Genomic DNA, 14,046 nt, shown 5'->3' with positions numbered 1-14,046 from the left:
CTCTATCCATATTGCTGCAAAGGACATGATCTCATTCTTTTTTAAGACTGTGTAGTATTCCGTGGTGTATATGTACCACTTTTTATTTATCCAGTCTACCTCTTTTTAAATATAGACATTTTTCTCATTTTTAATTATCAAACATTTATAAAGTACCTATTCTGTGGAAGGTTCTCTGCCTCAAGAGTTGCAAAGATTAATGGTATACAATCTCTGGCCTTAAAATCTCTGAAAAACTAGAAATAATTCTAAAGCCCAGATAGAGTGAGTTCCCTTTTATCCTTAAATCTTCCTAGCCTCTTGATCCTCCTCTGCCTTCTCTCCTCCCTCTCTGATGTTCTAAGCCTCTGTTATGACACAGATTCCAGAACCTTCCCAGGCCACATTTCCATAAATGCTTAGGTCTGCTCAATCTGCTCCACACAATTTCTCAGTGATCCTCTGCATCTCCGCCTACAAGGGCCTCCCTGACACCCAAGTTCATACTGCTCAGAAACAGTGAACTTGAGTTGTTCCTTTTATCTTGATCTCTCTCTGACAAAGAAATCCAGACGATGCGAGACCAGCTGAAGACAATACCTGGAAAATGATAGTCTTGGGTATGGACTAACTCCGTCTTTGAAGACTCCTTGACTCTAATGGCTCAGGAGTCTCCTCTAAGGGACTTTAACACAACTGCTTTATCTTCCTTGCCTGCTTCCTTTCAAATTCAGTATTTTTTCTTTCACTCTTATTGATTCCTCTGGAAGTCTGGGGCAAACAACCCACAGTTAACTAAGCTCTAGGCTGATAGTGGTGGTTTCTCCTTTGGTTTCTAGAGTTTAAATTGAACAGAGAAAATAACCATCCTCCATAGCACTAGGAAAATTTCTTCATCCTTTATCTCCCTTTCCATAGTATGATCACTCTATAATCTGCCTCAACTCAGAAATAATGATTTCCTCTAATTTTCGCTGTAAATGAGATGGACCATCTTCTAACTGTCCTATAGATGGCATTTCAGACACCAAAGGAAGAAAGGGAGTACTGCTGTATACTACTAAGTATACAGTAGTACTGAGTACACCATCTGGTTAAATCTCCAAAAGCTGATTTGGCAGGAGAATTTTCTCACAGGCCCAAACACCCAGAAGACTCAGTAGACAAGTGCCTAATCTGTCCTGATCGGAGGTGTGCTATTGCATCTTGCGGTGGATTCACCTACTGTTTGTTTGAAGTAGTCTTAATCTGGGTGTAACCTATTTCCTTACTCTTTCAGAGCTCAGTATTCTTCAGAGATTTTACTTTCACCAGCAGATTGGTTGGTTTTTTTTCTTCTTTCCTTTCTCTCTCTCTCTGTCTCTCTCTCTCTCTCTGTCTCTCTCTCTCTCTTCATTTTTTTCCTTCCCCAGCTCCTTGGTATCCACTGCCCTTTATAACCATATGATGATATTGTCTAAGATTTTTCTCTCCTATAACTGAAAGACTATCTTACATCAATTGAATGCAAATCAATGACACATAAACAAACACATTGCTTGTGTTAAGCAATCCCAGTATGTTTTATCCGACCAACCACAATAACAAACCTCACAAATATCTATCTTATGAGGGGCATGGGAGGGATGACTGAAAGTTTTTTCTGTGATAAGAAATTTCTGTCCTTTGCTGTGGCTTTCATTAATAAAACCACCTTCAGACAGCATCCTTCGGTCAGGGTGCTGAAAGGTTTTCAGTAATTCACTCATGAAAATGTTTTGAGTATACATTCCCTATACAAGTATGTTTATAAATGTTATAAATTTATAGCTATACAGATATGTGTGTGTGTGTATATATATATATGCAGAAAACCTTGCAACTTTAAAGGTATGAGTTAAAATTACACAAAATCTAGAAGTTCTAATATTCTCCCCTGATACCCCAGTGGGTAGCTTTGTAGACCACTGATTCCCTTTAACATTCTTCCTGCCTGGGGAGTAAAGGGTTCAGCTGATGAGGAAATCTGTCGGATTGCCAGCTCTAAGCCAAGGGTACACAGCACCTGAGGTTCTTAGTGTATGACCAAAGAACCCGTGTAACAGCTAAAAATGGGCATGGGCAGGAATGTGAGGACAGTAATATAAGGCAAATAAAAGAATAAAAGAGTTGCTGTAGCAGAAAGCGGGGGAAGTCTATCTGGTGGGCAGTAAGAGGTGATCAGAAGTTGTTTCTGGTAATTACCTGGTCTAAACAAGCATATCTACAGGTGAGTTTTTGTTTTCAGAAATAACTTTGGCTATCATCCTGACTCTACTGGCACTTGCCATCCTGGCTGTTTTGTTAACAAGATGGATACGACGTAAGCAAAGTGGTGAGTAGTAATGAGTCAAAATGAAGATTTCTTGTGAAAACTGTGGAGGGAGGGATGCCAAGATTTTCAGTCTGAGTTCATCTCTACTTATCAGACAGCTAGAGACTTTGCCGATATTCTGGGAATCTGTTTTAATACTTGAGTCAAAAAATCTGTGACCTATTAGTGATTCTCCCTGCACTTTTAACTCCCAAAGTTTACATTATCAACAATGTAAAACAAAAAGTCACAGATAGGCTGGGTGCAGTGGCTCACACTTGTAATCTCAGCACTTTGGGAGGCTGAGGCAGGCAGATCATGAGGTCAGGAGGTCAAGACCAGCCTGGCCAACATGGTGAAACCCTGTCTTTATTTAAAAAAATACAAAAATTAAAGCAAAAAGAAAAAAATACAAAAATTAGATCGGCATGGTGGTGGGCACCTGTAATCCCAGCTACTCAGGAGGCTGAGGCAGGAGAATTGTTTGATCCCGGGAGGCGAAGGTTGCTGTGAGCCAAGATCACACCATTGCACTCCAGCATGGGTGACAGGGTGAGATTCTGCCTCAAAAAGAAAAAAATTACAGATAGAGTTTAGCAAAAGTAATGAGAATACTTTAAAAGAAGTAGAGCAATTGCCTGGGCTCTAAGGGGAATTACCCAAGTTAAAAAAAAAAATAGAAGTGTGAAGACAGTATGTTAGTAAACACCAATGTCTAGTGTTATATAAAAAGAATTGGACACTTTTAGTGACTTAATTTGGGGAGATGATAAGAAGAGACAAATACAGAGTAGTACTTTTCAACGAAACAGAGATGGAGCTCATAAAAGCTAAGACCTATTTCTATGCCATAAGATCACTCTTTCCCGGTTTTTTCTGTTTCTCTCCCACAACTTTCTAATCAGTTATATTCCTTCCCTGTTTCCCACCCTCAATGCCTGTGAGCCCTCAAAGCATACGTGGTGTGAAAAGATAGATAAAACAGGGCTGATGGGAGCTGTGGAAAACAGGTGAGAACAGTACTGCGTTGTGTCAGGAGGACCACCTTGGGAGACAAGCAGCACAGCTTAGAGTGAAGAGAGTTGGATCAGAGGAAGAACACTTCTCACAACTAACTAATACAAATATTTTGCCTCATTCTTCCACAGAAACGTATGTCTCCAGTTACTGTTCAGAACAAAGTAAGTACTTATACTCATAAGAAAAAGAAATACAGTAAGTATTTATAGAATTTTCACAAGGCGGGAATGAAGTCTGTCTTGTTTACAGTTGTGTTTCCAGAACCTTACCTAGTGCACCATTGCATGAGCTGAATTTCTAAGTGACTGGGAGAAATGTACCAGAGATCTCTCAGCAGCACTGAATGCCAGACCGGAGTTGGAAAGAATTAATAATACTGGGTAGGCCTGCATCATTTTGAGGCTCTCTTCAGCTGCTTCCTGCGGTCTGAGAGCAGCAACAGAGATACTAACCCATAGAAATAGCAAACTCCTCAGGCGATGGAACAGATGGTTCAGTAAAAAAACAAAATCCATTATTGCAGAGGGTCTAAGTAAGGTGGCAGGACATTAGAGAAAAATCTAATGCATCCTAGAATAAAGAGAGTGAACATAGTTAAGCTAATTATACTGAGAAGAGTACCAACTTCAGGATGTGAAGAGGTGAAGAAGAGTTTCCATGGAAAGGTCTGGAGAGATGCCAAACTTGCTAAGAAAGATAGCACAGGATTGGTACAAGGCAAAAAAAAAAAAAAAAAAAAACCAGGAGACTAGCTGCTGAAATATCAAGAGGTAAAAGAAACTTTGAAACTCCTGATTACCACTTAGCCTGACTATTATTATAAAACTGGTGATTGGCACAGTCACTTATCATCATCAGCTCCTGCAACTTATGCACAAGTCCTAGTTTCTGCAACGTGAATTAATTCACATCATTATTCACCATTAGGAACTCATGTTTACATTAGTTCTCAGAGTCTTAAATAAAGCCTCATTCATAATTAAGAAGCAAAATCATGAGCTCTCCTTTTTTTCTAGGTGCTAGACTTCTGGACTGTGAGGATGGCAGAGGTAAATACATTAGGAATTACTGGAGAGTTAATGAAGAGATGTACTCTTCAGAGAGTAAATCAACTCATCTCCCTTTGAGTATGATTGTTGAGTCAGGATATCTTTCCTTGCTATAATATCCAAATGCTTCTCACTCCTCTCTCTCTCTCAAGAAAAATTGTGCATTTTTTTCAGGGAAGATAAATAATTTCCCTTCTTAAAACCATCAAAATAATTCATTTCCATTTTCTGTTTACCCCCAAGATATTAGAAAGGTTAAGGAACCTCTCCAAAATAATTTCCTGGATGTTTAAAATGTGGATAAAATGAATATGAAATGGAAGAGTGTATGTAAAAATATACTTTGAAAGCCATGCATCATAATATAAGAGGTAAACAAAGCTTATCCCCATTTAAGCAGATGATATTTATGCTCAAAAGATTGAGACTTACTCAAGTTCACCTAGCTGAGGAAGGAGCTGGATATCAAACTCAGGTTTTGAAATGTGATAGTTATGAGAAGACAGCAATGCACTGTCTACTTTTTTGAAGGGACACACCAGTACCACTAATTTCCATGTACCATGGCTACCCTTAACCCTCACGCCCCAACACTCAATGTTCTCTTTCAACATCCACTCACTAGGGCTGCCTATAGATGTGCCCTTGGCTCACTCACTCTCTCTCTTTCTCTCTCTCCCCTTCGTCTCTCTCTGACTAGTCCTATCTCCAGAACTCAACAAGAACCACTAGACCTACCTCTCATTCCTGCTGGAAGTCACTAAAGTTGTCCACACCCGGCCCACCAGCTACACCAGAACTATAAGGTTATGAGACTGTAGATGTGGATATGTGGATATAATCACACACACACATACACACACACACACACACACACACACACACTCTACAAGCATGTAGATCCCTGAGAGTTGAGGAAGGGAAAGAGGAAGTAGCTCAGTCACTTCGCTTGCTGTCCATGCCCCACACTTGAACTCTTGGTCCATCCTTCTCCTTTTTGCCTCTGTGATTCGTCTATCGTGAACAACAAGAGTGAGGAACAAAGTGCCATGGCATTACCTCTTATTTTCTGAAATAAAACCCAAAGAAAATGAGAATATCTGGGAAATTGGCAAATCTTTTAGTAGTTGGGTTGAGACTAATGATAAACTTATTTTTAATGAACTGTTGTAAAGTTAATATGTTATTTTCTTTCCTAAAAGATTTTTCTTCTCAGAGATCTAAAAGAGGAAGAGGTAAACAGATTTTTATCTAACAAAAAATAATATAGACTTACTTGTTAAGGTAAAATCTCATTACATTTTTAATCTTCTCTTTTAGGATCCCAACATGCATATTCAACAGAAAGTGGTAAATTATTGTATTGCTAAGAAATTAATATAGGATTCTATGTATGAGTAATTAAGAATATTATAATTTTTCTTCAATTCTCTAGATACTTCATATGATAACCAAGGTGAGTATATTTAGAGATTTTGGCAAAATTAAAGGAAAATCAATGCTTCTTCCTGTCATAACATAGAAAGATATAAAAACTGACCAAAGTCTTTTTTAAAAAAAAAAAGAAGAAGAAGAAATCAGAGTAGTGTACAGAATATCCTGAGAAATATTCACAAACATTCACCATCACACTATGCAGCACCATTTTCCCCAAAGCTATGCAATTCCTCTCCTATCCAACTCCTAAGCATTTAACAAAAGAAATATGAGAGAATGGTATCAGCAAGATAGTAGAATAGGAGCTTTCTTCCCACACAGAAACGTCAGTTGAGACAACTATCCACAGATGAGACAATACCCTTGTGGGAGTCCAGGAGTCCAGCTGAGAAGTTCCAGCAGACTGTCAGGTTATAAAATCCTAAAACAGAGGTATTAAAGAGGGTAAGAAGAACAGTTTCCTTTTACCCACATCACTTCTCCCCCAAGGTGGCACAGCTCAATGCTGAGATAGGTCCACTTGGCCCACACTTCCTTCCACAGCAAAAAAGTGGAAAACATAATGAGTGAGTGAGTGCCCACATCCCTTGGCCATTCAATTCAGGATGCTGTCCAGTAGACCCACTTATTTCTCATTCCACCCAGAACACCGAGATGATCAGCATGGTTGAATGGTTAGGAGAGGGTGGGAACAGGGAAAAGACACTGCAGAACTCACTCACACCTCATCAGAAAGCCTGCCATTTGAGATGCCTGACCTATGCCCCTTGCACTACTGATCCACAGGCACACCAAGCATTCCACAAATTTCACTCTCCCACCCAGGCTGAGTCCCCAAATGAACCACCATGGACAACAAGTGGAAACATCTCACAGTCAGTTTGACTTTGTGGGACTTGAAAAAAGCACACAAACTTGAGAATTCCAGAGCACCACCCTAGAGAAAACAAAGGGAAGGTTCTCAGAACCTGAACTGCCTTTGCAGGACTGAGAGAAGGCACAATCTTAGAAATCCCATCTAGACAGGGTGTGGTGGCTCATGCCTGAAATCCCAGCACTTTGCAGGGCAAGAAGGGAGGACTGCATGAGCCCAGGAGTTTGAGACTGGCCTGGGAAACATAGTGAGACCTTGTCTCTAAAAAAAAAAAAAAAAAAAAAAAAAAATTAGTTAGATGTGGTGGCATACGCATATAGTCCCAGCTACTCAGGAAGCTGAAGTTGGAGGACTGCTTGAGCCCGAGTTTGGTGCAGCCATGAGCCATGATCATACCACTGCTCCAGTCTGGGCAACAGAATGAGATTTTGTCTCAAAAAAAAAATTCCCATCTGTGGAGCAGGCACATCCATAGAAAAGCTTTGAGAGAGTCTCAGCTGGGCTGTTTGGTGAAAGCGTTTCTCTCCCAAAGACAGTTAACAGATACTGAAGGGGGTGACCATTTCTTCAAATGTGAAAAAGCACCACAAGACTTCAAGGACATAAAAACCAAGGAACATGACACCACTGAAAGAACACAATAATATTTCAGTAATGAACCACCAAATCGAAGGTTTGCCAAAAATCAATCTTCAAGTTGCCTGAGTAAAAATCCAAAACAATTGTTATAAGAAAGTTCAGTGGGCTACAAGACAACACAGATAAACAAATTAGTGACGTCAGGAAAACAACACAAGAACAAAAGTAGAAGTTCAACAAAGAAATAGAAAAAAATAGAGAGCCAAACAAATTTTGGAGCTGAAGAATACAATGACTAAACTAAAAATAAAAAAGGGAATAGAGAGTTTCCAAGGTGATGGATCAAGTACAAGAAAGAACAAGAGAAGTCGAAGACAGTCATTTAAAATTATCTGGTCAGAGTACAAAAAAGAAACACAAAGAAAAGAAATGAAGAAATGTGTACAAGATTTATGGGAAACCATTAAGGAAGCTGACTTTTGCATTATTGGAGTCTCAGAGGAAAAGAGAAAGAAAATAGAATAAATGCTTATTTAAGGCATAATTGCTAACAACTTTCCAAATCTGTGAAGAGATACAGACATATCGATACATGAAACTCAAAATTCTCCAATTGTATTCAACCCAAAGAAGACTTCTTTAAGACATTATGTCAAATTGTCAATAATCAAAGTTAAAGAGAGAATCCTGAAAGAGGCATATCACATTTAAAGGTTTAGCAAAAGGGTATTAGCACTTCTAAGCAGATATTTTCTAGGCCAGTACCTGGTGGGATGATAAATTCAAGTTGCTGAAAGAAAAAAACTGTCAGCCAAGAACTCTTTACCCTGTAAAGCTGTTTTTCAGGTATGAGGAAACTAAAACTATGTAATTTATAAAGGAAAGAAGCTTATTATTATTTCTTACAGTTATGGAGAATGGAAAGCCCAAGGCTGAGGGGGCACATCTGGTGAGAGCCTTCTTGCTGGTGGGAACTCTCTACAGATTCCTGAGGTGGTACAGGGCATAACATGGCAAGGTGCCTAACAGGCTATGATTAGGTTTTTCCTCTTCTTATGAAGCCACCAGTTCCACTTTCATGACAATTCATTATTCGATTAACAGATTAATCCATTTATGTGGGTAGAACCCTTATCATATAATCACCTCTTTAAGGCTCATTTCTCAATGCTGTCATGTCGAGGATTAAGTTTCCATATGAGTTTTGGAGGGAACAATCAAACGGTAGCAATATCCAAAATATATAAGGAACTCATGCAACTCAAAAGCAAGATACAAGTCAAAATACAGCTCAAACAAGTTGATTTTAAAATGGACTAAGGACCTAAACAGACATTTCTCAGAGAAGACATACAGCGAACTAATAAATAAAGATAAAGGTGCCCAGCATCAGTAATCATCAAGGAAATGCAACTCGCACCAGTTAGGATGCATTCAAAAAGTCAAGGGATAACAAGTGTTGGCAAGGATGTGGAGAAAAGGGAACCCTTGTACACTGTTGTTAGGAATGTACATTAATACAGCCATTATGGAAAACAGTATTGTGGTTCCTCCAATAAATTAAAAATAGAACTACCATATGATTCAGCAATGTCACTTCTGGGCATATATTCAAAGGAAATAAAAATCATTATCTTGAAGAGATATTTGCATTCCCATATTCATTGCAGCATTACTTAAAATACCCAAGATACAGGAATAAACTAGGTGTCCATCAGTGGATGAATGGATGAAGAAAATGTGATACACGGACACACACAACAAATAGTATTAAGCCTTAAGAAAAGAAAGAAATCCTGCCATTTGCAATGACCTGGATGAAGCTGGAAGACCTCATGCTAAGTAAAATTAGCCAGGCACAGAAAGGCAAATACTGCATGATCTCATGTATATAAGGAATCTTAAAAAGTTGAACTCAGCAGAAGGGTGATTACCAGAGGTTGAGGGTGGAAGAAATGGGCAGATGTTGGCCAAAGGGTAAAAACTTGCAGTTTTATGACAAATAAGTTATGTAGGCCCAATGTACAGCATGGTGACTATATAATGTATTGTATACTTGAAATTTACTAAGAGAGTAGAGCTTACATATTCTCATCACAAAATGAAAAATAAAAGTAAGTGTGTGAAGTGGTAGATATGTTAATTCGTTTGATTGGGGCAATCATTTTACTATGTGTGTGTGTATATATATATACATATATACACATAGTAAAATTATATATATATTAGAATACCACATTGCACACCTTAAATATATATAATTTTTGTCTATTATACTTCAATAAAGCTAAAGAAAAGAGAAAATAATCTGAGTGGTCAAGAGAAATCACCATCCCAAATCTCACAAATGCTAACTACTCATTGCACCTTTCTTAATGGAAATTTTAAGAAATCGAGGAATAAATTCCTAAAAGTTCATCGCATTAAAGCATGATTTATGCAATAAAATTCCAAAGGTACAAAGAAATGCTGCTATTGTCTACTGTTGTCATTTACATCTCACATTTCTTGGGAACAAACCTCTTTACTAACAGTCCATTGGAACACCAGATTTAACCAGTGCAAGACGCTACCTCAATGTTAGGAATTTAAGGGTACACAAATAAGCAAAATAAAGCTACACACCACAGAAGGGAAGAGAATTAACATGTACCTGCTATGTGTTATTCACTCTGATGGGCATTTTTTTTTTCATTTCCTTCATATTTAATATCTACAAACAACCTGTCAACCACACAAAGATGAACTACCCACAAATCCCTCCCTGGCTACCAAAGCCCACAGGTTGCTTTGGTGCATATTAAGAAAAGGTGTTCCTTCCTCCAGGTGAATGCAGGCCCACCCCAGAGCCACTGTTGGGGATTTCAGTTCCCTTAACTCTTTGTGCAGTGAACAACCACTATAATCATAATACACTTGTCCTGAAGACATATGAAAGGCATCTCACTCTTAGCATGTCTAAAACCCAAGCCCTAATCCCTTCTACACACTGTTGCTGGCACCTGTATTCACCTAATTGCTCAGACTACCTACCTTGGAGTCATATTTAACTCCTTTCTCACTCCCTTCATCCAACCCACTATCAAGTCCCATCTGTGATGCCTTCGAATTGTACTCCAAATCAAACCACTTTCCACCACCATGGCACTCTTAGCTTAAGTGCCAATGTCTCTTGCCTCCTAACTTGTTTCCTTGTATTCCTCTTGCCTTCTTATAGTCTATTCTCCTCACCACAGTCAGGGAGATCCTTAATAAATAGCTCTTAAATGAATAAAGTAATATATTATTGTTATCCCTAATTCACAGAAGAGAAACTAATGCTGAAAAAACATTACTGACTTGCCCAGGGCCACAGCACTTGCAAGTGACAACCTAACCAGGGATTTAGAATTGTCTTGATTTCCAAATTTTAGAAGGTTGGAGAGTTTATTCTTATATAATTTAGTAATAACTTAAGTTTTAATTTCCTGTTTACAGATAATTAGGGTACAGCCTACAATCTTGGTATCTTTCTAATCTGGGCTCCCTTGCATTCTTAGGGAAAAACTTGAATCAGTAAACATTTTATTGTTGTTTTAATAAGTCATATTTAAAATTCATAAAGCCAAATAACTATTTCTCTGACTTTCCAGTCCCCATAACGTAACCTATAAATCTCGGTCATCCTGAGTTTCTAAGTTCCCCAGCTATACTAGCCTTCCCTCTATTGTTTCTAGGCATAGGAATATAAATGTACTGGTCAACTTGAGACTATAGAAATCTTCTGGCAGGAAGATGTTAATATTAGGTAAGGTCATTATGTCAGTGTAGGTACATGAAATTCTGTACTCAAAGTTCAGTTTAATTTATATATATCACATATAAAAGCTGCCATGGTTATTCTAAAATTTTTCTGAAATTAAATTTATTCTTAGTATTTTTCTAGCAAACGTAAGTGTAGTACATGAAAGTTTTTATAACAAATTAGAAGTGTGGCATATGAAAGTATTCAGCACCTCAGTGGTATTTTTAATTTTTGTGGCAACTGTATTTACATCTTGATGTATTTTCCATTTTTAAAATCCCCATAGAACCATGAGAAACAAGTAACATTATTATAAAACAGAGAATGTATTTTGACCTTGATTCCCATCACATTAACTATCAAGTATGGAAGGAGAGCACACAATAACTATCAAGTATAGATATAGAAGGAGAGCACTCATTTTCAGAAAAGAAGCTGAAAAAGAATACTGTTGTCTTTACATTTCTGAGTAGATCTTTATACTTTAGTAAAATATCACGTGACACTATGATTCAATATAGTTTAAATCAACTACAAAGTATCAATATTACTATTTACTTTTACACTTTTATGAAAACAACAGCAATAACATGTCTAGTTTGTCCTGCAATTTGCTTTGTCTCCAGATCTTTTAGAAAGTCTGTTTCCATGACACCACTAAGAACAGGTTTTAGATCATAGGATGCACATTCAGTCACAATCAATGTACACATATGCATTCATTATAATTTGCCATATTTTCATCGAACTTGAATTCTCCATCAGGTGAGGAAATATTTTACATTCCTTATTTTATTTGACCTCAACTTTCATAACTATATATTCTTCTGTTTTAATGTTTGCATGGATAGTTTATTATTTCTTCTCACTACATGTATTTATCTTAATTGATCTTTGCCTGGTTTTTTATGTCATTTAACTTATAAATTAAGTCATGAGGAGATTTTGTCTCCAGTTTCTTGTCTAATTGGATATTTGAGGATGTTGATTGGGTGATCCTCTGTAATGATACCAAAACTACAGAAATAAAATATCCAAATTGATTTTTCTTTCTTTTGTTTGTGTTTTCAGGGAGATCCAAAAGAGATTACAGTAAGTACTACCTTGTTTCTCGACAAAAATTTGCTTCCCCTTAGCAACATTTCCATAGATTGTAAATGCTTTGAAGAAAGAGAAATCCTGTCATATGTCAAGTCATATGAATACTAAGTTTTCTAGTGCTAGTCTAGAATGATCTGTCAGCAACAAACAGGTTTTAAAATTGGCTGGGAGAAAAGGAAAGCAATAGAAGAAGTGATGAGCAAGAGAAAATGTAAGTAATGAAGATAAAAGGGAGAGAGAGAAGAAAATAGAGAGGGAAATGGAGGGAGGAATTAGGACAACAGGAATGGCATCTACCTACTATAAATTAAACCCTTTTTTAGAGTTCAAAAGCACATGCAGTAGCTCGTGGGAGTGGCCTTTGGTACCAATCACCAGATCAGTGATGTCCCCTGGGCATAGGTTTCAACTCCTGAGAAGGGGGTGACAGTGACTGAAGCTGATATGCAAAGATTAGAGATCCAAATTCTCATGATTCACCTCGTGTTTTCTGTGTGTGTATTTTAGCACCATCAGCCAACTCTCTAGGTAAGTGCTTTGTGGTTTTCTTTCAATTCTACTGTCACCTGGTTTGCAAGCCCTATTGTTTCTGTATTTTTTTCTCTTTTAAGAAAGTTTTTTAAATTAAGTATAAAAATAATTAACGCTTGTATATCTACACCTTAGATGTGACAAATTGATAATATTCTTGTCATATTTCTCAAGTTATCATAGACTTATTTCACTCCCTTCTTCCCAGTCTTATTAATATATTTTAAGTCTATTTACATATATTTAGAGTCTCTACCTATCACTGGACAAAATACAGTATAATTTTTTTTAATGTTTGGTTTTACAAAAATGGCATCTGTCTGATAGTAGCATTACAATTTGCATTTTTCTCTCAAAATGTAATACTGAAATCCAGGTTATACACTTTAATTATTGAATAATATTCCAATTTATGAATATACAATATTTTTATATTATTTCTCCTGTTGATGCATTCTCAATGTTTCCAATTTCTGCTATAACAAATAATGCTGGAAAGAATGTCCTTAAGTAGATGGAAAAGAGTTTATCCAGGGTGCATACCCTGAAGTAGGATTAATGATCACATTGTATATGAACATTTGTATAATTCATGCATATTTTAAATTTTACTAGCTATTAATTAATCAAGCTCCTTGGTAGTTACATAGCGGTATACAAAAATATATAAAAGTTTCCCATTTCTCTGCATTAGTAACAATCCCAGATGTTGTCATATTTTTATATTATTGACACTTGAATACATGCACAATTTTTAAAATCTCCGTTTCCCTGCTCACTCCTGAAATTGAGTATCTTCTCATAGGTTTGCTAGCTACTTAGGCTTCACCTTATGTAAATTGCTTGTTCATTTACTTCACCATTTGTATATTAGATTACTGATCTGTAGGAATTCCTTATTATTATGAAACATCAACTTTTTATGTTATGTTAAATATTTGCAATTATATCCTCCAATTCTCTCTTAGCTTTAAATTTTTATGGTGTCTCTTGACTCTTAGAAGGCCTCCACTCACTCTCCCCCAACACCACACAATTTATTGTAATAAAACTTGTCAATCTTTTGTTCTCTTTTAGTTTCTGCTTTATTGTTTGTTTGCTTGGTCTTATCTGGGGATCAAAAATATATTACCTAACACTTTCTCTTAACAGTTTTAAAGTTTCCCTTTCCACATATAGGCCTTTAATCCAAATGGGGTTTTGTTAATTGTTTTTTGGTTTTGGTGAGTGATTTTAGAAATAATACAGGTGAGATCTAATTTTCCTCTCATCTGGAAAACCAGCCAGATGGAGTTCTTCTCATGTTGCTCCAACTAGATTTACTGACGTGCGCATTCTTTCTCCACTGATTTGTAATGCC

General features: G+C 37.0%; 1 protein-coding gene across 3 annotated transcripts; it reads left to right on the top strand.

Moving 5' to 3' along the window:
* The first annotated feature begins 420 nt into the window (after positions 1-420).
* LOC144582106 (testis-expressed basic protein 1-like) lies at positions 421-12,318 on the top strand. 3 transcript variants are annotated; one of them, XM_078368870.1, is made up of 8 exons: positions 421-599; positions 2,246-2,332; positions 3,460-3,492; positions 4,348-4,380; positions 5,583-5,615; positions 5,701-5,730; positions 5,816-5,836; positions 12,126-12,317. In XM_078368870.1, the coding sequence occupies exons 1-8, from the start codon at positions 587-589 to the stop codon at positions 12,188-12,190; spliced, it is 315 nt and encodes a 104-aa protein (XP_078224996.1). In that variant the 5' UTR covers positions 421-586; the 3' UTR covers positions 12,191-12,317. The 3 variants fall into 3 exon arrangements, with proteins under 3 accessions (XP_078224996.1, XP_078224998.1, XP_078224997.1); XM_078368872.1 differs by lacking the exon at positions 5,583-5,615 and having other exon boundaries at positions 12,126-12,318; XM_078368871.1 differs by lacking the exon at positions 5,816-5,836 and having other exon boundaries at positions 12,126-12,313.
* The last annotated feature ends 1,728 nt before the right edge of the window (positions 12,319-14,046 follow it).

The sequence above is a fragment of the Callithrix jacchus genome, chromosome 4 (assembly GCF_049354715.1).
Source record: "Callithrix jacchus isolate 240 chromosome 4, calJac240_pri, whole genome shotgun sequence".
Taxonomy (NCBI): Eukaryota; Metazoa; Chordata; class Mammalia; order Primates; family Cebidae; genus Callithrix; species Callithrix jacchus.
This window is presented reverse-complemented; position numbering and strand designations above follow the sequence as displayed.